At 53.6% G+C, this 22,539-nt stretch overlaps 12 protein-coding genes across 12 annotated transcripts; 4 read left to right on the top strand and 8 right to left on the bottom strand.

Annotated features, from left to right (window-relative positions):
* Positions 1-255: 255 nt before the first annotated feature.
* Positions 256-1,555, top strand: Z517_04293 (uncharacterized protein; the record flags this gene model as incomplete). The annotated part of the gene is made up of 2 exons (XM_013429622.1): positions 256-390; positions 440-1,555. The coding sequence occupies 2 exons, from the start codon at positions 256-258 to the stop codon at positions 1,553-1,555; spliced, it is 1,251 nt and encodes a 416-aa protein (XP_013285076.1).
* A 592-nt stretch (positions 1,556-2,147) lies between these two features.
* Z517_04292 (D-xylulose reductase A) lies at positions 2,148-3,275 on the bottom strand (the record flags this gene model as incomplete). Its single annotated transcript, XM_013429621.1, has 2 exons — positions 2,148-3,203; positions 3,252-3,275. 2 exons carry the CDS (start codon positions 3,273-3,275, stop codon positions 2,148-2,150), a joined length of 1,080 nt encoding a protein of 359 aa, XP_013285075.1.
* Positions 3,276-3,699: 424 nt separating this feature from the next.
* On the bottom strand, positions 3,700-5,721 carry Z517_04291 (glycolate oxidase, subunit GlcD; the record flags this gene model as incomplete). Its single annotated transcript, XM_013429620.1, has 5 exons — positions 3,700-3,771; positions 3,831-4,006; positions 4,057-4,168; positions 4,218-5,380; positions 5,430-5,721. The coding sequence occupies 5 exons, from the start codon at positions 5,719-5,721 to the stop codon at positions 3,700-3,702; spliced, it is 1,815 nt and encodes a 604-aa protein (XP_013285074.1).
* A 1,054-nt stretch (positions 5,722-6,775) lies between these two features.
* Z517_04290 (uncharacterized protein) lies at positions 6,776-7,800 on the bottom strand (the record flags this gene model as incomplete). Its single annotated transcript, XM_013429619.1, has 2 exons — positions 6,776-6,958; positions 7,090-7,800. The coding sequence occupies 2 exons, from the start codon at positions 7,798-7,800 to the stop codon at positions 6,776-6,778; spliced, it is 894 nt and encodes a 297-aa protein (XP_013285073.1).
* Positions 7,801-8,159: 359 nt separating this feature from the next.
* On the bottom strand, positions 8,160-9,841 carry Z517_04289 (uncharacterized protein; the record flags this gene model as incomplete). Its single annotated transcript, XM_013429618.1, has 2 exons — positions 8,160-9,694; positions 9,793-9,841. 2 exons carry the CDS (start codon positions 9,839-9,841, stop codon positions 8,160-8,162), a joined length of 1,584 nt encoding a protein of 527 aa, XP_013285072.1.
* An 854-nt stretch (positions 9,842-10,695) lies between these two features.
* On the bottom strand, positions 10,696-11,634 carry Z517_04288 (uncharacterized protein; the record flags this gene model as incomplete). Its single annotated transcript, XM_013429617.1, has 2 exons — positions 10,696-11,198; positions 11,250-11,634. The coding sequence occupies 2 exons, from the start codon at positions 11,632-11,634 to the stop codon at positions 10,696-10,698; spliced, it is 888 nt and encodes a 295-aa protein (XP_013285071.1).
* A 1,145-nt stretch (positions 11,635-12,779) lies between these two features.
* Positions 12,780-14,566, top strand: Z517_04287 (uncharacterized protein; the record flags this gene model as incomplete). The annotated part of the gene is made up of 5 exons (XM_013429616.1): positions 12,780-12,868; positions 12,919-13,083; positions 13,134-13,241; positions 13,293-13,445; positions 13,495-14,566. 5 exons carry the CDS (start codon positions 12,780-12,782, stop codon positions 14,564-14,566), a joined length of 1,587 nt encoding a protein of 528 aa, XP_013285070.1.
* An 836-nt stretch (positions 14,567-15,402) lies between these two features.
* Z517_04286 (uncharacterized protein) lies at positions 15,403-16,635 on the bottom strand (the record flags this gene model as incomplete). The annotated part of the gene is made up of 1 exon (XM_013429615.1): positions 15,403-16,635. The coding sequence occupies one exon, from the start codon at positions 16,633-16,635 to the stop codon at positions 15,403-15,405; it is 1,233 nt and encodes a 410-aa protein (XP_013285069.1).
* Positions 16,636-17,074: 439 nt separating this feature from the next.
* Positions 17,075-18,259, top strand: Z517_04285 (uncharacterized protein; the record flags this gene model as incomplete). The annotated part of the gene is made up of 1 exon (XM_013429614.1): positions 17,075-18,259. One exon carries the CDS (start codon positions 17,075-17,077, stop codon positions 18,257-18,259), a length of 1,185 nt encoding a protein of 394 aa, XP_013285068.1.
* A 234-nt stretch (positions 18,260-18,493) lies between these two features.
* Z517_04284 (uncharacterized protein) lies at positions 18,494-20,611 on the top strand (the record flags this gene model as incomplete). The annotated part of the gene is made up of 1 exon (XM_013429613.1): positions 18,494-20,611. One exon carries the CDS (start codon positions 18,494-18,496, stop codon positions 20,609-20,611), a length of 2,118 nt encoding a protein of 705 aa, XP_013285067.1.
* Positions 20,612-20,798: 187 nt separating this feature from the next.
* Positions 20,799-21,569, bottom strand: Z517_04283 (uncharacterized protein; the record flags this gene model as incomplete). The annotated part of the gene is made up of 1 exon (XM_013429612.1): positions 20,799-21,569. The coding sequence occupies one exon, from the start codon at positions 21,567-21,569 to the stop codon at positions 20,799-20,801; it is 771 nt and encodes a 256-aa protein (XP_013285066.1).
* Positions 21,570-21,729: 160 nt separating this feature from the next.
* Z517_04282 (uncharacterized protein) lies at positions 21,730-22,029 on the bottom strand (the record flags this gene model as incomplete). Its single annotated transcript, XM_013429611.1, has 1 exon — positions 21,730-22,029. The coding sequence occupies one exon, from the start codon at positions 22,027-22,029 to the stop codon at positions 21,730-21,732; it is 300 nt and encodes a 99-aa protein (XP_013285065.1).
* Between the last annotated feature and the right edge of the window lie 510 nt (positions 22,030-22,539).

Genomic DNA, 22,539 nt, shown 5'->3' with positions numbered 1-22,539 from the left:
CCGGTTTTCTCCCTCAAATCCAGAAACGACTTGCGGGGTTGTCGTCAGTTTCCTCAGACCGTTTATGGCTATGGTACCACCAGAATGTTTACCAAGTAGCTATGACGGTTATGCAAACATTCGTTCTCCGCATCAGTGGACTTGGCTGACGATGGATGTCTGGTATACCCCGCAGGCGACAGGATGGATACAAAGCCTGCAACCGCTGCATTTCATCTACGACTCCTCCCTCATCCTCAGAATACGTGTCGCACAATGAAGGCAATCACTGGATTCTTCTCTCTGGCCTTGGCCGCTGTGGCCGTGGCTCAAATTGAGCCATCAGGGGTAACAAGACCAATCGTTCAAGACTGTGGGTTCAATGGTACTGTAGTCTGTGTGAACAAATATGTGAGTGTCTTTCTGTGCTACTCACGGGGCTGTGGCTCATTGGAACTAGGCCGCCGTATTGCCTTACCACTTTAACCGGTCTATCTCCAACAACAATGCCGACTACGACTTCCGAAACACAAGCGTGGGAAATGCTTCGACGTTTGACCTCCTCGGCGGAGCAGATTTCGTGGTCTTTGACCAAGAGCGTGGTTTGCAGTACCTAGGATCGAACCCAAGCTATCAGTTCATGTTTGCAGTCTCCAGTGCTGTTCACGAAGCTCCCGTCTATGCTCCCGAGCAGAATCTTTTGTTCATCTCTCAATTGGCTCCCCCTCCCGGCTATCTGCCACAGCTCGTCGTAAACTTGAATGACGATCCGCCAACGTTGAGCGAGTACCTACCAGATCCACCGATCTATGCCCCGAATGGCGGCACCTTCCGCGATGGTCTTATAGTTTTTGGCGCGAGCGGAGGAAATGATAGTATCGGCGGAGGAGAGCAGAGAGCCTCCCTTCGAACGGTGGACCCTGCCACGAATGCCTCCACTGTGCTCTTGAATAACTACTTTGGATTCTACTTCAACACGATAGATGACTTGGCTGTCCATCCGGTCACGGGGGACATCTTCTTTACCGATCCCCAGTACAGTTGGTTCAATGCTTTGACAGACACCGCCCCGCAGTTACCGACTGCCAGTTATCGTTTCAATCCAAGCACGGGGGCCACATTCCTCATCGATGATACCTTGGAGCAACCCAACGGCATCGCATTCTCTCCAGACGGCGATACACTGTACATCTCCGACACAGGCGCCGTGTCGGGAACCATCGATGGTCGGCTCGGCAGCCACGGTACTACCTTTAACACCACAGGGAAACGTAATATCTATGCTTGGGATGTGTCAAACAACGGCACCCGATTCACCAATAAGCGTGCCTTTTATCTTGCACAGGACTGGGTGCCAGATGGATTGAAGGTGTCGCAAGAGGGGCTTGTGCTCACCGGTTCGGGCCACGGTGTCGATATCCTAGACGACGTCGGCCAGCTTCTCATCCGAATTCAGACAAACTACACGGTCCAGAATTTCGCCTGGACGGGAGAGAATCTTACCACCTTGTGGCTCATGGGAAACAATGGCATCAGCAAGGTTGAGTGGAACATCACGGGGCAGAGACTGGACTAACTTTAGTCGGGGCTGGCCTCGCGACAATTTTCCACCGGCTCGACGCATTCCGGGGCAACAAGTATTCATGTACATATGCCATGGTGTCAATCCGAAACCCTCAAATATCTTATTTGGCCGCATCCGGCGAGGAAAGTAACAACGGATGTGGGTACAATTACGAATACAACGCGGTCAATATTTCTTCCCATCTTAGAGGAGACATATTGAAGGACCTCTGTAAGATCCATCCTGTATTTGGGCGCGCTTTCCCTCAGGTATTCATGTACAAGCCTTTATAGATCGCTCGCCGTGTAGCTCCCGGTGTAACGTAGACAGTCTATACTCGCAGCGTTGATTGATCGGTACCACCTTTCCTTTCCTGCCACATTGCCATCCACATTTGAGATATGGCTGTCAAAGGCGCCATGGCAGGACACGAGGAGGAGATAGAGAGATGGGAACACTCGGAAATGAAGAGGAGTATGATATGGGCATGCACCGCGATTGCACAATCACAAGGAAAGTCGTAGATCTATGATGGAATTAGGTAGAACAAGGCCTTTTCTTTTTTGATACAACACGCACGTCCCCTTCCCCCTCCTCAAATCCCCTATTTGGGCCCCTCGATCAGCACCTTGATGGCCTTGCCGGCCTTGACGTCCTCAAAGGCCTGCTCGGCGTCGTCAAAGTTGACTTTCCGGCTGATCAGCTTCTTGACGTCGATCTTGCCGCTGCTGGCGAGGTCGACGGCCATGGCGTAGTCGCCGGGCCCGTATCTGAAGCTGCCCTTCACGGTGAGTTCTTTGATGCACGCCGCCATGATCGGGAACGTCATCTCGTCCCGGCCCATCCCGCCTTGCACGTAGCTGCCACCCATGCGGAGGACGTGGATCGCCGTCTGCACGCTGGGTTCTGCGCCGCTGGCGTCGATGGCCACGTCGGCGCCCGCGGGCAGGTCGTTCTCGTCCTTGAGGCGCTGTGCGTTGTCCGCCGCGGAGACTTTGGAGGGGACAAACGTCGATGTCGCGGCGAAGGACTTGGCGAACTCGAGTCGCTCCGTGTTGATGTCCACGGCCACAACCTTGGTGGCACCCAGCGCCTTCGCGACGGCACAGCAGAGAAGTCCGACGGGGCCGGCACCGAAGACAACCACCGAGTCACCCTGCTTGACACCCGACTGCTTGGTAATGTGGACTCCCACGGCCAGGGGCTCCATCAGTGCGCCCTCTTCTAACGTCATGTTGTCGGGCAATTTATAGCAGAAATCCTCTGGGAGAATGTAGTATTTTGCCAGCGTGCCATCGTACGGCGGGGTCGCCGCAAACGCCATGTCCGGGCACAGGTTGTATTTCCCTTCCTTGCACCGCACGCAGTACCGGCAGGGAATCCCGGGCTCCATGGCGACGCGATCGCCCTTTTTCAAGCTCTTGACGCCGGACCCGACCTCGAGCACCGTGCCTGCGGACTCGTGGCCCAGAACCATGGGCTCATTGACCACGAAATGTCCGATTCTGCCATGTTGCCAATAGTGGACGTCTGAGCCACAGATGCCGGTGTAGTTGACTTGGAGGAGGACGTCCCGGGACCCTGTAAGCTTTGGTATGGGCCTATCTTCAAAGCACACATTTTTGATTCCGCGGAGGACGAAAGAGTTGTTCTCCTGCGTCTAGTCAATCTTTTGGCTACAAAACACACAACAGGGGTGGTGGCCTACCTTCGTTTGCGTTTCTGTGGCCATGTTCTAGAGAGGTATGTGAAATGTAAACAGGGAGCACGGGTCAGCTACAAGTAACTGCGGGCGCAAGATATAGAGAGAAGACTTTCACGGGTGGAAGATCTGGAAATTGTTGCTATGTGAGATCAGCTATAAAGGCGGGGGTTGTTGAACCTGCGGACCGTCTTCCACTGTAAGTAAGAGTCCTCATACCAGCGGCGGTCCATCTCAAATGACACGCAGGTAAAACACCACCGGAGGGAGCACACGAAGCCGCAATGGCTGAGAGATCGAGAAATTTAGCCTAAAGACGGCGAACTCAACAGAACTGTGCCACGGTGCGGGGCAGGAACTTTTATGATGATGACGAACTCCGAGGCGGGCCATTGCTCGCCGACTTGGAAGGGCATCGGCCTAGAAATATCCCGAACCACGACACCAACTAGGCTCAATGACCTTCCTCGACCTGGACAATCTTGTCGCAGTTGAGCAGTCCTAGAGGGTCGAATGCTTGCTTGAGCTGGATTCCAAGATTAGTTTCGACACATCTGATAAAATCCAGATTGGCTGGGATCTAACCTTGCGCATCGCATCAACAGTTTCCTCTCCCAGCTCTTCGCGGAGATACTCCCGCTTCTTCAGCCCAACACCATGTTCACCCGTCACGGTACCCTCCATGGCGATGGCACGTCGGATCATCTGATGAACCAACCCTTCTGCAATCTTCTTCTCGGAGTCATTATAGAGGAGAATGGCTAGCAAAAGTCAGCTCTTGTAGCAACCGGCGCAGTGCAGTGTTTCTCACTGTGGAAGTTCCCGTCTCCTACATGGCCACAAATACCCCCGATCAAGCCGCTCTTGGCTACATCGTCGTGGGTTTCCTGAATGATGTCTGCTAGTCTGCTGATAGGGACAGCCTGGTCCGTGTCAGTCTTACCCCAGAAGTGTGGACAGCGTATAACTTACCACATCGGTGGTCCAAACATGGTCGCTGCTGTTTTTCCGCATCGCCATGACACTCCACAGGGCCTCTTTCCTTGCACTCCAGAGTTCTGCAGCCTCGTCGTCGTTCTTTGCGAACTCGAAACTCTGGTTGTGGGTTGCTTTGGCAATGTTCCGAACGATCTTGATTTGTTCTTTGACGCCATCCGTTGTCCCGGCAAACTTGAAGAAGAGAGTGGGAGCTTCCTGCCATGGCCTACTGGTCATTCCACTTTTGTTGATGCAGCGCATTTGCACATCATCCAGAATCTCCATCCCGGCAAGCTGGATACCGTCCCCTACAACTCTCGCAACACATTCCGCCGCGGCGTGGATGGTGGGAAAAGTCGCAACGGCAACGGACTGGCTTTTAGGGAGAACCGTGATCTTCAAAGTGGCTTCCGTGACAATACCCAGTGTGCCTTCGCTGCCGATGAACATCTGAGTGAGGTTGTAGCCTGCGCTTGATTTGCGGGGTCTCCTTCGTGTCTTGATGATGGTCCCGTCGGCGAGGACGACGGTCAGAGAGACGACCCAGTCGCGCATTGTGCCATACCTGTAAGCATTTGTTCCTGAGCAGCCCGTGCCTACCATGCCCCCAATCTTTGCTCCTGGGCCTGGGTCCGGCGGGAAAAACATGCCGTGCCCTTTGAGTTCTTCATTGAGGTCTTCCCAGCCAAGAGCGGGTTGTACCACGATATCCAAATCTTGAGGTCGGAAGTCCAATATCTTATCCATTCTTGCCATGTCAATGCATATTCCTCCTCGTGTGGGTGCAAAGTGGCCTTCGAGACTGGTACCGCCAGAGAGCGCCGTAACGGGAATTCTTCGTTCGTGACACACTTTCATGATCTTGGACACTTCTTCGGTGGTGGCAGGGTATACAATAGCAAACGGTCTTTCATTGGGCTTCGTTGTGTAAGAGGACCATTCTGAACCTGAATGCGAATCGAGATCGTCGGGAACCGTCGAGACATTATCCTTGCCCACGATTTGGGCAAAATCGACCCAAGCGGCCTGTAGGTTGGAGGCTCTTGTATCGTGTTGAGGCGGCTGTGCTTTAGACAGAGGGGTTGTGGAAGAGGCGTCGAGCGGTCGTTCGCCCCTCTTCCCTAGGTAGAAAGCTGCGGCCGCGACAGACAGAATCACTTGTGCTGTTAGCGAAGAAGAGAGACGGGCGAGAGGTGAGACAAATACCGAAACTGAGACTGAGTGTCCTGCCCCCAGCACCTCCTCCCCGACCGCTGGCAGCCCTTATATATTGTTCCTCTGAAGCTCTTTCGCGTTTCAATCGGTCTGCAGTGCTCTGATACAGCTGTCCTCGAAAGGACAAGTTTTCTTTCGCATCACCAGGGCCTTTGTCTTCGAACTTTGCAGGCGAGCTGTGGAACGGCCTCGTAGTCCAGGGAGCAAAGCAGGAGGTCCTCTCTCGCTCGGCGCATCGCAGGAGGGAGCCGACTGGACGACTGAGGCGGGCGATTGACTTCATCGTGGATGCGCAGTCGAAGTGAATCAATGGATGTCTGCTGCTGGTTCCTAACGCATTTTCGAAGGCATGTCTACAGATATAAAGATACAACGCAGCTCACCGTCAAGGAGAACGCAGCGATGCAACAATCGAGGGCCGGTATGAATTGCGGAGAAGTTGATGGGAGGAGAGCGAGGCACCGCTTAGCCACGCTTAGTTGACTGCCGTTTTCGATGGATTCGACGATGTTTCCCCGAAGCCACGGCTCCCCAGAATTTGAGAAGTCCGTGCCCCCCTTACCAAGCACCACGAGCATCACCAGCGCCAAATCATAAGCTTCATTCCTAGGTCATCCCGTGCCCCTTTGCTGCTTTTGTTTAGGCGGCGGCACGCTTAACACACAAGTCCGCCGCCAACGCCTAAGCACTACTCTGTGTATCCTCCCAACTTTCGGAATGTTCGCATTCTCCCCGTCCATTATGAGGGGACAACTATAGCTGAACAGTCGCAGATACAACATCGGCACAGTCCCCTGACTAAACATCTCGGGCGAGCGCAGAGATGGTCGATCGGATTTAAGGCTGCACGATGCTACGACCAGGAAGTCGTCGTGCTAGGAAATGCTTATCAGTTTGACCACGAAATCCCGCATTCCGCATTCCGCATTCCGAGCATCCCAAGCCTTACTCCTACCTGTCATTCTGTACCTCCCTGTGCGATGAGAGAAAGTCACGCCATTTCTGCAAGACTTGGAGCAAGACTTTTTGATGCAAATACCAAGTCCACTGACGATACGGGCATGGTTACCGAGGATCCTGCTCATTCTCTGACAGAATATCTTGTGGCGTGTAGAAAATCCGGTACGGCTATTGGGTCAGATCAGAAGTCAACAAGTCAGAAGTGTGTGCCGGGCTTGGACCTGCTTGGAGCATCAAGGATTTGCTGCTCAGAGGTCATTACCCGGATACGATGCCCGAGATGTGTGTGTGGAGGTCGAGTGCCAAACTCCGTGCATCTGAAGGAATTTCCCGTAATCGCAAGGTTGCATGCGAAGTACACTTCGACGCATAGCCTGTCATCCTTCTACTTCCTCAGCCTCATTGTTGCTGCGTCTGGGTCTGTTGTATGCACCACTCCTTCTCTTTCCAGTCTGATAGCTTTCCGAGGTGGTGATGGCCTTTTCTCCCACAAAATGTTCGCCGTCCCACTCGGTCCTGCATAATGGACATCTCGAGGATCGGTGTATTCGAAAGAAATTCTGGGTACATATATCATGTATTCGGCAAGGGCATTCACGTTGAGGGCACCGTTGGCCCTGGGCAGTTGAGAAATGTGTCAGCTCTCGTGAATAGGCGGAAATTGAAAAGAACGTGCTGCATGATATCTTACCACCGTGATGATCTCCTTGCAAGCATGGCAGAACTTGATCTTCTCTTTCTGATTGCCGTCCTCGTCTTCGTCGTTGTAGGTGTCCACCAGCCAGCCTTTGAGTTCCATCAAGGCACGAGGACTCAAGCTGTAAAACCCAGCCCGGCTCTTTTCTAGCCACCCTTCGCTCTGCATTCGGTGCAGCATATTCTCAGCATCCTTAGCACCGAGCATACCAGCAGATGACTGTGCCCCGTTTTCATTCTCTTCAGACGCCTGGCGGCGGAGAGGGGTGCGCCCAACCTGAATCGCATCGATGCCGCTTATACACATGGCTTCTCTTTTGCCCCTGTTGTTCTGTCCATCAAACATTGCATCGAGTAGCTTTTTCACGTAGACAATTTCGTCGGCTGTGTATGTCGTGGCGAGCTGAGTGAGAGGATCGCTCGTAGCGTTCACCAGCGCATACACTCTTTCGCGGGTCTGCTGGTGGAAGGTACTTCTGATCTCGAGGTCAAGAGGGGATAGTCTGCGATTTGCTTCTGCAATGTAGTCGTTCAAGTCTTCGACCGTGACATCTTGAGGCAGGACTTCGCGTTTCTCTTGAAATGACGAGCATGCTGCAATGATGGGTTTGGCCGTCTCAAGGGTTAGGACGCTGCGGGCAAGAAATGCCTGTAGGAATGCTTTATTGGCATCGCTGTAGCCAGCATTGCCTCCGAGGCTCTCCATTTGAGGGACAGCAGTCTCCAAGGATCGTGACAAGGTGTTCGGATTGTGGTGAGGATACGAATCGTTGGTCTTAGGTGGGGGAATTTACCACTTTACGCGTGTTCTGACCGGACGCGTCGTGCGCCGAGCCGTCACCGACTGCCTCTAGAACTCCTACCATCGACTACACAGCTCTCATTCCCATCCACAGTGGCGTCGTTCCCCAATAACCACGGAGTGCTGCACAAGCATGCTGGGCATTTTAATGATCATTCGAGATATGCATGCTCATGGTCTATTATCTATCAAAGCTCAACCACCCTCAGAAGGGCGGAATCGCTGAAGAATGGAGTGTGTATATACAGTATATCCCGCTTCGGTCAATTCATCTCATTCCCTGGCTTCCTCGAGGCAATGACCTCCTCCGTCGTCTTCGTAATGATCTCAAACGCCGCCCTCACATACTTCTCTTCTCCATGCGGATTGCCACTGACGACGCGCATGAAGGATTTGCCCGCGGTGCTGCTGCAGGTGATGAAAATCTGGCCACGCTCGTTGATCAGATCTCCAATGTGCCTCGTCACCTCATTCGCATCCTGTTCTTTTTGTTGGTTCGCTGCCGTCTGTGGCAAAAAATCGGCATTCGTCTCCGCCGTATTCGCCTGCTCTGCCAGGGCAGAGGGTTTGACTCGAAAACAGACCAAACCAAATCTCGGCTCAGCGACCAGCTCGAACAGGTCACTCCTCCCTCGGACAAGGTCAGCAAAGACCTCACCTCTCTCCACCGACTTTCTGATATGCTCCCTCATCCCTTCTAGGCCATAACTCCGCATGACAAACCAGATCTTCAGAGCTCGAAATCTTCTCCCCAGTGGGATTTGCCAGTCTCGATAGTCCGTGACCAGACCACTGTCCGAGTGTTTGTTCGTATAATAGGCGGCAGATATGGACAATGCACGCGTCAAATGGTTCCTGTTCTTGACAAACAGACAGGAGGCGTCAAAGTTGACTAGAAGCCATTTGTGCATGTTCATATTGAACGAGTCGGCGATGATCATTTGTGGAGAGTACTTGGAGGAGAATTCGGGTCGGATCAAGGCCGCTCCAGCGTAGGCCGCATCAATGTGAACCCAGATGCCTGGGTTGGCTTTCAGGACTGGCGCGAGACCCGCAAAGTCGTCAACGGCACATGTCGAGGTTGTGCCCAGCGTCAGGGTGATGTAGTAGGGTTCGAGACCTTCAGCCTTGCATTGCTCCAGGACAGCTTCCAGCTCTTCCCTCTGCAATGACAACTCATTCTCAAGCTTAGTCGGAATAGACTTGTACCGCGTTCCAGCGATCAAAGCACCCTTTTGCGTCGAAGAATGGGCTTGATCACTCGACAAGGCCACCAGCCGACCTCTCAAGAAGGCAATGCGGTCTTCTCTCTCTGGCGACCCAGGTTTCAGGCCTTCTGCGTCACACTTGTTATGCAAATACCTCTCCCTCGCAGCGACCATGCAAGTCACTATCGCCTCACTGGCACTCCCTTGAATAGTGCCTCCGCCGCCGCTGGCACCCGTGCTGAGAAATTCCTCGGGCAGTTGAAGAGCCCGAGCCAACCAGTCCATCACCACGGTTTCCAGCTCCGTGCACGCAGGGCTGCACAACCAATTGAATGCCGGCGCCGTGAATGCGGCAGAGTACATCTCCCCGAGCATGGACGGGTAGGTGACACCAGCCGGGAAGAAGGCCATGAAGTTGGGTGATTGCCAGTGAGTGATACCGGGCACAATTTTCGACGCAATATCTGACTGGATTTCGGACCATGATTCCGGCTTTTCTGGTGCTGACGATGGCAGCTGTGGTGCGAGGTATCCTGGCTTGATCGTCGGCAGCACAGGGTAGTTGGGAAGCTCTTGATTGTAGGCAATGACTAGAGGGGAGAGCAACGTGTTAGTCGTGGATTTCTTTTCTTTTCGTTCGGGACAGAAGAATAGTCTCGTGGGGAAATCCTCTGGATTGGAAACATACTCTCTTCAATAGCTGCGTGGGCAGCTTTCCGGAATTGATCAGCGTCCATGTCTACACTCTTGGAGAAACAAAACCCTCTATATGGTGGTATCCTCGAAAGATTCAATGTCCTTGATGCTGGGCTGGTCTGCAATCTCGGGGCTTTCCTCGAGAAGATCCTGTACATATATATGTTTTTGCCTTATTTCCTCATTACCGACAGATCCGGAAACGAATTATACAAGGATGACTCAGGTGGCTTAAACGGATGGCGTTGGAAAATAACAGAATACCCCCAAGACCCGACGCACAGCGTTATCATAAATCCGCGCTATGTGTCGATAGACTTTGTAGTCATGTCAGACTCGTAGCAACTCGTTGATGCTACCAGAGGTGCCAAGGCACGTCAGAAATTCCGTCGTTCACTTTGATAGGGAAACTTTGCCGTCCAGACCATTGAGTGGTCGCGGAATTCTGCCTTCTAGGCAACGTCCTTAAGGAGGTATTTAGGTACCGATTAGGCATGTTATTGCGGGGAGATTTCCCGCCGAGTTCCGAGTTTGGCGGTCAATGCGGCCGCTTTTGGGGCCATTGAGAGTTCTTCCCTCCCTACAAAAATCATTGCTCTACGATTAGCTACTTTGCGGGCCATGTAGTTGGTCCCTCCTACAAGCGACATGACTAGATTGGTAAGGATGGTTAGCAGGTATATTATTCGATAATCGAGGCCACGATGCATTTGGCTATTACTTCATTATTTTTCTATCTCGATGCTATGTACTTTGGGAATTGACCCATGGGTTTTGTTGCGCATTGCGTGTCTTCGATGTGTTGTTTCACACTCGATATATCTTCTCTCTCCACTTCACCCGCATTCCTAAGTGCAGTGCAATTCACCTCCCTCATGAGTGTGGCATTCCTGTATCAAGTCAGTGCCTGCGATCTCGATAGTATCGTCCAACTTACAGCTGGAACGGAGGCCGTTGATGACGGAGCTTCTGGCACCGTTGGCGAGCTACTTGTTGCTGCTGGCGCTGGTGCTGCGGAAGTTGTGGTGGCCTCAGCAGCGCCAGACTCTTCCCCACCAAGACATCCAACGCCTGGAACGGCAATATCATATGCGTACGCCTCAAGTGCAAAGTACTGCAAGGTATCGCTGTCATGCGTGGATTCGGTGGTGTTACCAGCAGCAAGCTCGACGACTTCCTCATAGTCGTCGGCGAAATGCTCGATATATCCCCAGCCAATGGCGGGCAAATGGTAAAGGCGATGCAGCAAATCGGAAGCCCAGAATGTGTTGGTGGGAGAGTCAGCGACAGTGTATCCAAGTGCGCACATCTGACTCAACCACCGGCGTGTCTGATAACTTAGGTCGCAGATGACGGTCTCGTCGGTGGCATTCTCTCCACGCCAGTGGCCAGCATATGCTAGGGATGTCTCAGTACAATGTCACATTCGAGACGACATGGTCAACTCACTGGGAATATCGCAGTTGCCATCGGGGTTATCACAGCGGAACAGGACACGTTTCTTGTCACCATTGACGATAATCTCATAGGCACCGATGACTTCATGGGGAGGTCGGTCTCCGAAATAACGACGATAGATGTCAGAGGTGTTACCAAACCGGAGGACATGCTCTTTGGCGTGCTCGACGAGCAAGATGGTTTCGTTCAAACCGGCTGCAATCTGATGTGCCTGGGTAACATTGCAGCTTTCGTGAATCTGGAACTGCGAGACAGCACCGGCATCCCAGGCCTCAACATTGGACGAGGGGGCCTCTTGACGTGCTACCAGCTGCGTAGGCGCCGCAAGGACGCCCGAGATTGCGGAAACGAACAGAGCTTTGAAAACGAGAGACATTTTTCTGGACTTGAAGCGGACCAGTCAGGAAGATGGAAGAGTTCTGAGTTTGCAGATGGCGATGTCTGCCGACTCAGTGACTGGATCTACAGCTCCATTATATACCCGGTCTTTACCCTCTCATGTTCGGGACGTATGCAAGGTACGTAACCTGATCCGTCGACTGTCGGTTATCACCCAACCTCCACCCATGATCGATGGCCGCATGACTTCGACGAAAAATTTTCTGCTCAATTCCTCAATCGGCTGGTATGATGGAAGCAAAGGCGGGAGTATTCGTTTGTGCCAAAGCGTACCACGAGGCTATCACAAGCGAGGACCAGCATGAGATGACGGTATGAAAGGTCCTAGCGGCATCGGCGATCCAATCATGACATGGCATTCGAGGGGTATAATACCGATTACAGCTCTTCCATGGCGAGGAGAACGCCTCGGTGGAGCGGCACGTGTGTGGTTACCATCGATATAAGCTCCCCATTGCAGCGCTCAGGTCCGAGTCTAGGGCAGTATACTTCCATGTGCCAAGACATTTCCGCTCCGCTGCGGAAACGCCCAGACAAAAATGAGTACCTTAAACCCAGAGCCTTGGCCAACTACATCTGGTACGCCTACCACTCAGCTTCCTACTATTTGGACTTGCCCATGCTCATGGATTTATTAAAGTTCCCAAAATTGAGGACCTTATGTCTTGGACAGTCGTCCGTTCCCGCCAACGACTTGGCGCCTGCCATGTTTCCACTGAGCCTTCCACTCCGAGCTTTGGCCCGCCTCCTCCCAATGCGATATTAGCCTTGCCAAGTGGTCCTACGGGTCTACTGGGAGAGGAATATGTGAGAATGTCGAGTTTTAGTTTGTCAAAGGATGGGGTCAATGTTGAAAATTCTTCCTTTCCGAAGCCGTCGCGGCTCTCGTCAATCGTGCCGACGAAATAACAGAGACAACGTTGAAGGGTAGCATATATGGCTCCTTCCACTTTCAGTACAAGACCAAGGTACCCAGGCAAGATACTCCCCTAGCACCGTGTTGACTTGGACAATCTTTGTATCTCGAGTGCTCGTTTTCAAGCATTGGACATTGTGTTTCGTTTTCATCGGCCGTCACATTACTACTATAGTGTCTATTTTATATTCCAAGGGTTCTCCATCATGCTGGCAGCTATTTTCTTAGTGGTGGCATTCAAAAGTGCCGTTTATGCTCAAACATACACTGGTTGCCACAATCATTCCTCCGTCGAGTACGACATTCTGGTATACTCGCACTACCTTCGCTGACAAGGAGTTGCAGGTACTGCTATGGCCCGGACGGTGAAGAGACTGCTCTGTACACCTATTCTTCCATCGCTCCTACGACATTGTCGACGGCAACTCTACCAGCGTCGGTGTCTGCTTCGGCCACAACTACCGGTCAAACTACCGCTGTGACAGGGTGTCATGCACATGGTGCTGATATGTAAGATTTTACAGAGGCGAATGGATATACAGAAGCTGACAGACTATCAGCTACTGCATCGATGGTGCTGGAGAAGAGGTCATGATCTCAACGACCGCAACCGCAACTGGAGAACCGCCCGCACAATACACCGGATGCCATTCTCATGGAGATGAACAGTGAGCACTGAGCGCTTGCATGGAGAAAGATATCTGAGCTAATGAAACAAGGTACTGCTTAGCCCCAGATGGCTCAGAAGTATTGGTCCTCGCCGAAGGAGCTACTGTCTCGGAAGACCATGATGAGCACGAGGAACATGAAGATCATGAGGAGCATTCTGAGGATGAGGAGGAGCTTGATTGCCATTTTCACGCTGGGGTAGAGTAAGCTACCCCTGTCTATAAAACGCGTCAAGTGCTTAATGATGCCTAGGCATTGCGTTCCCGCTGGGGGGAGCGAAAGCGTCAGTGAAGAGCTGAACTGCGGCTTGACACAGCGAGACTACGACATCCCGCTCAGAATTGGTACACTCTTCGTTGTCTTGGTCACCAGTGCAATCGGCGTCTACGCACCATTGTTGCTCACCAAGCTCCCCTTCAAATCTGTAAATGCTATCGGATTCACCGTTGTCAAGCAATTCGGCACCGGGGTTATTCTATCGACTGCTTTCGTCCATCTCTACACTCACGCATCACTGATGTTTAACAATGAATGTCTTGGTGTGCTCGAGTACGAAGCTACAACATCTGCGATTGTCATGGCTGGAATTATCCTTGCTTTCCTTGTCGAGCATATCGGCCACCGCATCGTTCTCGCGCGAGGAGCCTCCCCTCAACAGCAGAGGGGCGCAGGCCCCGAAGAGACGGCCACCATTTCAGCATTCGCGAAGGAAGGAGAATCTACGCCTGTCTCGAAAAGCTTGACTGATCCTCATGCGTCAGCCTATAACTCCAACAACCTCGCAAACCTTGGCCATAATCATGGCAACCCTCTCGACCCAGCCAATCCCAACTCGAAGCTTTCGGTCATGGTGATGGAAGCAGGCATCCTGTTTCACAGCATTCTCATCGGCCTGACGCTGGTAGTGGCGGGTGATTCATTCTACAAGACACTGTTGGTCGTGATTGTATTTCACCAATTCTTTGAAGGACTCGCACTTGGTGCACGGATCGCTCTGCTACCCTCGAATTTCACCCGCTTCTGGCCCACCAAATTCTTCATGGCGTTCGCATACGCCCTGATCACACCCATCGGCATGGCGATTGGCTTGGGTGTTATCCACAATTTCAACGGGAACGAGAAGAATACCATTGTGGCGATTGGTACGCTAGACTCCCTGAGCGCCGGCATTCTGGCCTGGGTCGCGCTGGTCGATATGTTGGCACGAGATTGGATCCTAGATGGTGGCGAGATGCTGCACGCGACAACGGTAAAGACCCTTCTTGGTGGATTCAGTTTGTTCGCCGGTATGATTTTGATGAGTCTGCTCGGGAAGTGGGCTTGAAGGAGAAAAGGGTAGTCGCCGGGACTGCATCAAGGGGGGATCGGGACAATATGACCCGTTGCTCTATCCACTTTTGCGAGGTTATGTAGATGGTGGTGTAGGAATAGCTGCGACAGACACCTACACAACAAGTATTGGGATTGACACACGTGCAGATCCTCAAGGCTGAACTGTTCAAGAATCACCGGGTGTCTCCGCTTGTACCGGGAGCTGTTGCAGTCTCAAAAGCAGCGCAAGGCTTTGCCAAGCGTTGAATAGACCCGAAACGGGCAGAACTGCCCTTTCTGGCTCTGGTGCTAGTGGGCGGAATCCCGGCGCACCCAAGGTCGATTTATTGGGCGGAAATGCGGACGGTACCTACAAGGTTACTAGTAGGATTGGGGGTTGCGTTGCTCATACTTACTTCCGCCTTTTTTTTTGTACGATTATCTCTTGACAAGGAAAAGGCGCGTGCGTGCGTGCGTGCGTGGTTGTCATGGGCGAGAGGTGATAGGTCTTATTTCCGCCATGAATTTGTCAATCCTATCCTCTTTGTTAATGCCCATCCTGGCGTTACTACCTACATAGCTATATAGCGCTTGTAATACTCGCCACGGTTACTAAATGACTATGTACCTGATGTGTATAAGCTTACAGTGCACCTGGTGGGTGAGTATATGGACATAGATTATACATCTTCAGCTTCGCCGTCAGAGACGTAGGTCGCTGGAGAGTGCAACCAAAGGACGACTGCATAGCAGAAAACCCCCATATCACTGAGCAGAGGGCAGAGCATGTTCGCCCCGCTAAGTATCCCGAAGAAATGTCCTGTACAAGAGGCGAGTACATCAACCCGCTCACGTCTCTTCAAACACAAAAACGCCCTTACCCGGCCGGAAGCCCCCGAGGGTGCCTTGAACCGCTTGCTTCAAAAGGTCAAGTTCGGTGTTCCATCCCCATTTGCACTCCTGCACCGGTATATCTTTGAATCGCCCTTCTCTGGTGAGGCGAAGGACGTCGTCCACCGTCTGTTTCTTCTGGTCAGGGTGCCGGTCACTCCACTTGCTCACCCAGAACCCATTGAAGGAGATCTCCTTGAAGATCAGGAGCGATGCAGGTAACATGAGAGGTTGTTTGCTCATTGCTCCATATGTCACCATGGTCGCTCCGGGGCTGAGGAATTTGGCAAGGGCCGTGGCGGGCTTCCCGCCCACGCAGTTGAGGCCAACTTTGATTTGCTCTCGTCCTCCATTTGTCCACTCTTTGATCTGGTCTCGGATCTCGCGACCTTGTAGTTCTTCTTCGGTGATGACTTTGGTGGCTCCAATATCAAGCAGCTCTTGGCGAAGTTTCTGTTCCTCCTCCTTATTCTCCCGACCCCGGATTACATTGATGCTCTTGAATCCCCACTCCCGCCCCAGCTGTATGGCGGCTCTTCCTACGCCGCTGTTGGCCCCGTTTTGGATGAACCACTCGTCTCCCCGGAAACTCCATTTTGCCGAGTCAAGAAGCATGCGGTATGCCGTGCAGGGGTTGACGGAGACTGTCCCGACCTGGAGTGGGGACAGTCCTTCCTTGTTGTCAATTTTGATCAATTTGCTCTCGTCTACTGCCATGTGTGTCCGCCAGGTGCCCATACTGGTAGTCTTCATGATAACCCAATCTCCTTTCTCGAGGGATTTCACCCCAGAACCGACACTGATGACCTCCGCCGCACCTTCATTCCCACCCACCGCCGAGGGTTCTGAGGTACCGAGAGCTGTTGTCATCTCTGGTTTCGCAGGATACACACCCTGGATCTGATTGACGTCGGCGGGGTTGATCGGAGCGACGAGCATTCGGAGGACGACGTTCGTCCCAGATGCGGGTGAAATGGAGTGACCATGTAGTGATAGGACATCTTGGGGCTCTCCATACTTGGAATATACAAGGGCTTTAGCTTGGGTGTAGCCGTAACTGCTAATCTTTCGTCTCTGGTTGGCGAGAGATCTGACGGGTTGTTGGCAGTTCCAACATATCGAACGGCGTGCTGAAAACAGGCTCCGTGAAGACTCTCCGAGGAGTTTTCGCGCATAGGAAGGAGATGCCATGGTGACTGTTACTGAGGACTCAGCGTGGAGGTGGACAAGAAGAATGAAGCGCAAGCAGGCGAGCATTGAAGCTGGAATTATATCATAGTCGTGGCGTTCCCCGCATTAACGGAAAATGCTCTCCAAGCCCAAGCGCAGCCTGCAACTGGCAACTGGGCAACTGGCACTGGCCCGCCAGGCTGACCTGAGGTGACAACACGTTTTCCGTTATTCTCGCTGTGACGCAGGCGGACATCAATTCATTATCCATGGTCGTCGCATGCGTGTGCCCCGAACTCGGCGCATGATGCTGTTGTCAATAAGTCACGACCCTTCAATGGCACACAGCTCCTCATAACTAGCCTTTTCTGTTACCTGGGATTCTCAGCTTCGATAATGAGGCGCGCCAGTATGTCGTGGCTCTGGAAGGTGAGCACGCGCCCACTCAAACACTCTGACAATGACTAAGTTGCTATACAAGGGAGATGCCAACTCCCCTGCATCGTTCGAGAAAGCCCTCTCCAAACTATCCTCACAAATCACCGCCGCGAACCTTGCCCTTGACACAAGTCGCAGTCGAGACCGCCGGATCAAGGCCCTGTGGACTCTTTATACCACCCTCACATACCTTCTCTACACTTTGATCATTGTTCTCGTCCTTGGACCACAGAGCTGGTCGATCTATCACTATGCCGGTCTCGTCGGTTCTCCGATCCTCATATACGTGGTCCGCACATCCATCGCCGCCTTCTTTGATTGGAGGATAAGCCGTCAGCAAGCATATTTGGAGCATTTACAGAAGCAGCGAGAGCAAAAGATTGCGGACCTGAAAAAAGCTACAAAGTACGACAGTACTCAGGAGCTATTGCAGAAATATGGAGGCGCTCCACCGACAAAGTCTCCCTCGAAACAGCCGCAATCAGGTCCGAAGAGAAAAGCGCCTCCTTCCACAGACCAGCGCCCTGTACAGAGGACTGGGATTGCACCTCCGCCAACCGCAAATATTCCAGGAAGACATAGCTCCATGCCATTCCCTCAGCAATCGAACGTACAGACTGGCTCTGCGCCTATGTCGCCAACTCATGGCCCATCACCACATGCGGGCCCTGTGGTGGCACATAGCCCAATGGAGATTACGCCAGACTCTCCCGGTTTCGCTCCAAATGCTTTCTCCAGCATGCCGCCTGCTTCTAGCACCACGTATGAGCAACCCCCTCACTGGTACGACCGCATACTGGATGTTCTTCTTGGTGAGGATGAAACCGCGGCCAAGAACAGATTGGTACTGTTGTGCGCCAGATGTCGCTTGGTCAATGGTCAAGCACCTCCTGGCGTGAGAACACTTGAAGAACTGGGTCGTTGGAGATGTAGTGGCTGTGGTGCTTGGAACGGAGCCGAAAGTGAAGGGGCTAAAGTTGTAAAAGAGGTGACCTCTGCTTCGAAGATGGACGATGGGGAGGGCTGGGAGAGCGTTCCACGAGCCGCGGACATTCGAGAAGAAAGCCCTGAAGATTCAAAGCCTCAAGAAATGGCTGATACCAGCTACGAAGGAACTACAGGACGAGACGGAGGAGATGATGCCGGCCTAACCAAGAGGGTCACTCGTAGTGCAGGCAAGAGAGACTCCCTTGAGTCCTTGCAATGAACTTTATTTCTATCTCCACAACATCTCAAATGCTCTGTAGATGCCTTCGATCACTCCATTGAACCGTAGACTTCAATGGTACCCGATTGGGGACCTCTGTTCGTCTCACGTGACGCGACTCGCCAAGGCATCAAGAGTAAAATGCTCCATCATTGATTTTCTAGAATTTTTATTTTTCCTTTGTTGCATCATACCTGGTAATACAACCATGTCGATAGGTACGGTCTTGGAACGATGTCCAACTTCATTGTGCGTCCGGCCGGCGCGGACAAAGACCCTTTTAGAATCGGGCTGACGGCCGTGTCGATGCTTTCGCTGAAGCTCAAGTCCGGGGACATTTGTGAACTCCGAGGAGCGGACGGGGATAACACCAATGGCAAGAGAAAACTCGCCGTTGCGTGGCAGGGTCTGGGCCCGGGGATGAAGGACTCGATCGTCCAGACGTCGAGATTGCTCCAGGAAGCCTACGGGTTCAAGTTGGGCGATAAAGTCACCATCTCGCGCTGGCCACATCCTCTGCCGAGTCCCCTCTCGGTGACGGTCCAGAAGGTGCCGGGAGGCCAGCCGGACACTGACACCACTGACTCGAAGTCCTGGTCGAAACAGATCGCCTCGAAAATCTCCCCCACGGGCGAATATATGGTCGTGTCCCAGCGACTACACTGTGTGCTGCCCAACAAGTCGGACAAGGCCGGAGCAGCCGAGTTTGTCGTCAAGGACGTGGGTGTGCCTGACTCCTTGTTTGCACGCGTGACAAGGGACACGACATTTCGCGTCGTCAGCTCAGAGACATCCGATCAGCCAGTGACTATTGTTTTCGAACCGAAGCACCTCGGCGGGATACAATCACAGATTGCTCAAGTGCAGGACATCGTGAGCGATCTCTGCAATCCGGTTGCCAAACATCATTTTCAAGCGTACGAGCCCGTGCAGGGCCTTCTCTTATATGGGGCTAAAGGCACGGGCAAATCTGCCCTGATTACCGCTTTGGCTGATTGCGCGTGGCCTGCGGTCCGGTCCTGGACGCCAGGGACAGAGATCTACGCTTCACCAGATCCCTGTCTCGTCCTCGTGAGGCCGGAGTATATCATCAAGGGTTCCGGCGCTAGCAGCTCTTCTACTGTGTCCAGTGAACTGGACTTGATGTTTGAGCGCATCAAGGGAAGCCCTACCCTAGTGGTCGCTGAAACCAGGCATCCGAATGACGTCGACGAAAGGCTGCGGACAGAAGGCAGATTTGCGGCCGAGATTGAGTTGCCGATCCCCTCGGCGCTTCAGAGAAAAGAGATCCTGCTGGCCCTGCGAGGCGAGGACAGTATCCCGGGGGACGAGCTTTTGCAGGAAATTTCGGAGAGGACTCACGGCTACGTGGGCGTCGATCTGAGGGCTCTTCTTCGGGTGACGATCCACCTAGCATCGAAGCACCTACCGACCGCCGAGACAGCAGAAGGCGATGGAGGATCTCCCATGGTCATAGAGTCCGCAGATCTCGAGACTGCCCTACAACAGGTCCGACCGTCCGCCCTGCAGGAGATTTTCCTCGAGACGCCCAACGTGCGATGGTCCGATATCGGCGGCCAGCACGAAGTCAAGCGACAACTGCACAACGCCGTAGAGCGCCCATTGCGGTTTGCCGACCGCATGAAGAAGTTGCGCCTACAGCCCAAGAAGGGAGTCCTGCTGTACGGTCCGCCAGGGTGCTCCAAGACTCTGCTCGTGCGGGCGCTGGCGACGGAAGCCGGGCTGAATTTCCTAGCCGTCAAGGGCGCCGAGCTGATTTCCATGTACGTGGGCGAGAGCGAGCGGGCGACGCGCGAGGTGTTCCGCAAAGCGCGCGCGGCCAGCCCGAGCATCATCTTTTTTGACGAGATCGACGCCATCGCCTCGCGCGGGAGGAGCGGCGGTGGCAGTGACCTGAACGTGCTGACCACGCTGCTCAACGAGATGGACGGCTTCGAGGAGCTGCGCAACGTGTTTGTCGTCGCCGCGACCAACAAGCCGCAAAACATCGACCCAGCCCTGATGCGCCCAGGCCGGTTTGACAACGTCGTCTACATCGGTCCGCCGGACGCGGAAGCGAGAAGGGAGATCTTCCACAAGCGCCTCGAAGGCGTGTATGACAGTCCCGACAGCCTCGAAGATGACGTCCGAGAATTCGCCAATGCCACAGAAGGGTTTTCGGGCGCCGAGGTCGTGGCTATTTGCCAGACAGCCGGGGAAAACGCGTTTGACGCGGACCGCGACATCATCGTGTCCGACGACGTTCGCAAGGCGATCGAGAAGACGCCCAAGAGCATCACGAGGGAGATGTTGCTAGAGTTTGAGATGTGGAATGCCGCGCGGATGCGATAGCATGCCACCTGAGTAGATAGGTAGTGGGCGGGTGAGTCGATTAGCGGGTGGACGGCGTATATGTAGAAGTACGCAAGTCATAGATAGACAACCTGCGCCCCTGCACAGAATCGATAATGCCTTTTAACCTTCCCCCCCCCCCCTTTTCAGCGACAAGCAAGCAAAAGAAAAGGGGAGTCGTGGTGTATCAAGCATTCACATTCGGCCGCCCCTTCGTCTCGACAGCCAAATCCCTCATGGTCTTCCACACAAAATGCCTCTGGTCCGGGTTGACGAGGTCGTTGTCGTTGCCGAGCCCACCTTCTTCCGTGGTTCTGTAGTCTGCGCGCCCGTCGCCCATGATGAAGCGCAGACACACGATGGGTCCGCGGTCCTCGTACTGGCGGTTCAGGACGCGGTTGCGGAACGCCTCCAACTCGACGCTCTTGAGCTCGATCTCTTTCTTCTCGCCCATACCAACGCCCGGGCTCGCACCCGCACCTGCGGCGGTCATGAGCCGCGCGATGTCGCGAAAACTCGCGTTTGTGCCTGCGATGCGCAGCTGCGACGGCACCGGGACACCACGCATGATGCGCTCGGCGAGGAGACACAGGACGCGGGCGATGTCGCCGATTTCCGTGAAACTGACGTGTTGGTCGAGGGAGCCTACGGCCTGATAAACGTCCTTGGCCGTGTGGAAGCCGTACCAGGGCCCGACGCCGCTGTGGAGGAAGAGGCCGTTGAAGATCCTGCAGACCTTGATGTTCGTGGGTGCCAAAACCTGCCGGGTCAGCGCGTAGTGCGCCTTCTTGCCGTCCCACTCCGGCACGCTGAAGTCGTGCAGTGTGTGGTCCACCCCGAACTCGGACGGGAAGTACAACTTCACCCGCGTCTGGGGGAGGGCCCGGGCGATCTTGTCGCGCAGTCGCGCGCCTGATGATGATATGCTATGAAGGGGGAAAGGGGGGATTTCAGCCATAGTGTCCTTTCAAAATGGTCCGGGGGGAAGTGGTTGGAACGTGTAGGCCGCCATACACCTCAAAGGGAGAAAAGAGAAAAAAGAGAGACAAGGTACGTGTATGTACGTGTATATCGCTGCAGGGTAAATGTGCATAGAAATAAGATATAGAGAAAATTACTCACGCATTAACAAGGACATCAACCCCGTCCAACGCCATGATCAGATCGTTTTCATCACACCCCGCTACCCCGTCCGCCTCATCGTCGTCGATAATGCGCACCTCGGCACCGAGAGAGTCCCTCCATCGTTCCATCCTGGCCGTGTAGCGACGAGCGAGCAGCACGAACCCCGACAGCCGATCCCGCAGCTCGGCGGAGAGAAACGTCTCGGTCAGCCGCGTGCCCAGGTCGCCGGTGCCGCCGGCCACGGCGACGACTGGTTTGTCCGGAGACGGCGAGAACGGGGTTTCCCCGGCCATGGAGACTTTTTTTTTTCGGACTTCCTGGATCAGGGAGGGATTTTTTGGATAGTTGTTTCCGAATGAATCGACCATGTCCCCGTGGTTTTGTAGGAATTTGAAATTTCGGCTTACCCTCGCGCACCACGGGTTATGGCGAGGCTGTGGGTGGGGCACGAGGCTGGTAGCGCGGTAGTCGATGCTTTGGAGTACCCAGAAAGGCTGAGGGGGAGAGCGGTACCCCCAATAAAGCCTGAAGCCCGTCGCCGAGGCACAAAAAAAAACCAAGTGAGTTGCCTCCTGTTGCGGTATGGAATGTCTAGACATCTATGATTGGTTCAAGGAGGGAGAGCAACTCCCCAAGACGAAGGCGTTGGTGAGCTACGGACCACAGCAATGCGCTATCGCCTACTATCCAGAAGCGCAGCACGTCCCGGCAAGGCAAGGCGAATGCAAAATTAGGGAAACCTATCCTGTTCTCCGTTCAAAGACTCGCACATCCCCTCTTTTCGTCTTTCCTTCCTTTGCGGC

The sequence above is a fragment of the Fonsecaea pedrosoi genome (assembly GCF_000835455.1).
Source record: "Fonsecaea pedrosoi CBS 271.37 unplaced genomic scaffold supercont1.3, whole genome shotgun sequence".
In the NCBI taxonomy this organism is placed as follows: Eukaryota; Fungi; Ascomycota; class Eurotiomycetes; order Chaetothyriales; family Herpotrichiellaceae; genus Fonsecaea; species Fonsecaea pedrosoi.
The sequence above is the reverse complement of the archived record's forward strand: the minus strand, read 5'-3'. Positions and strand labels throughout refer to the sequence as shown.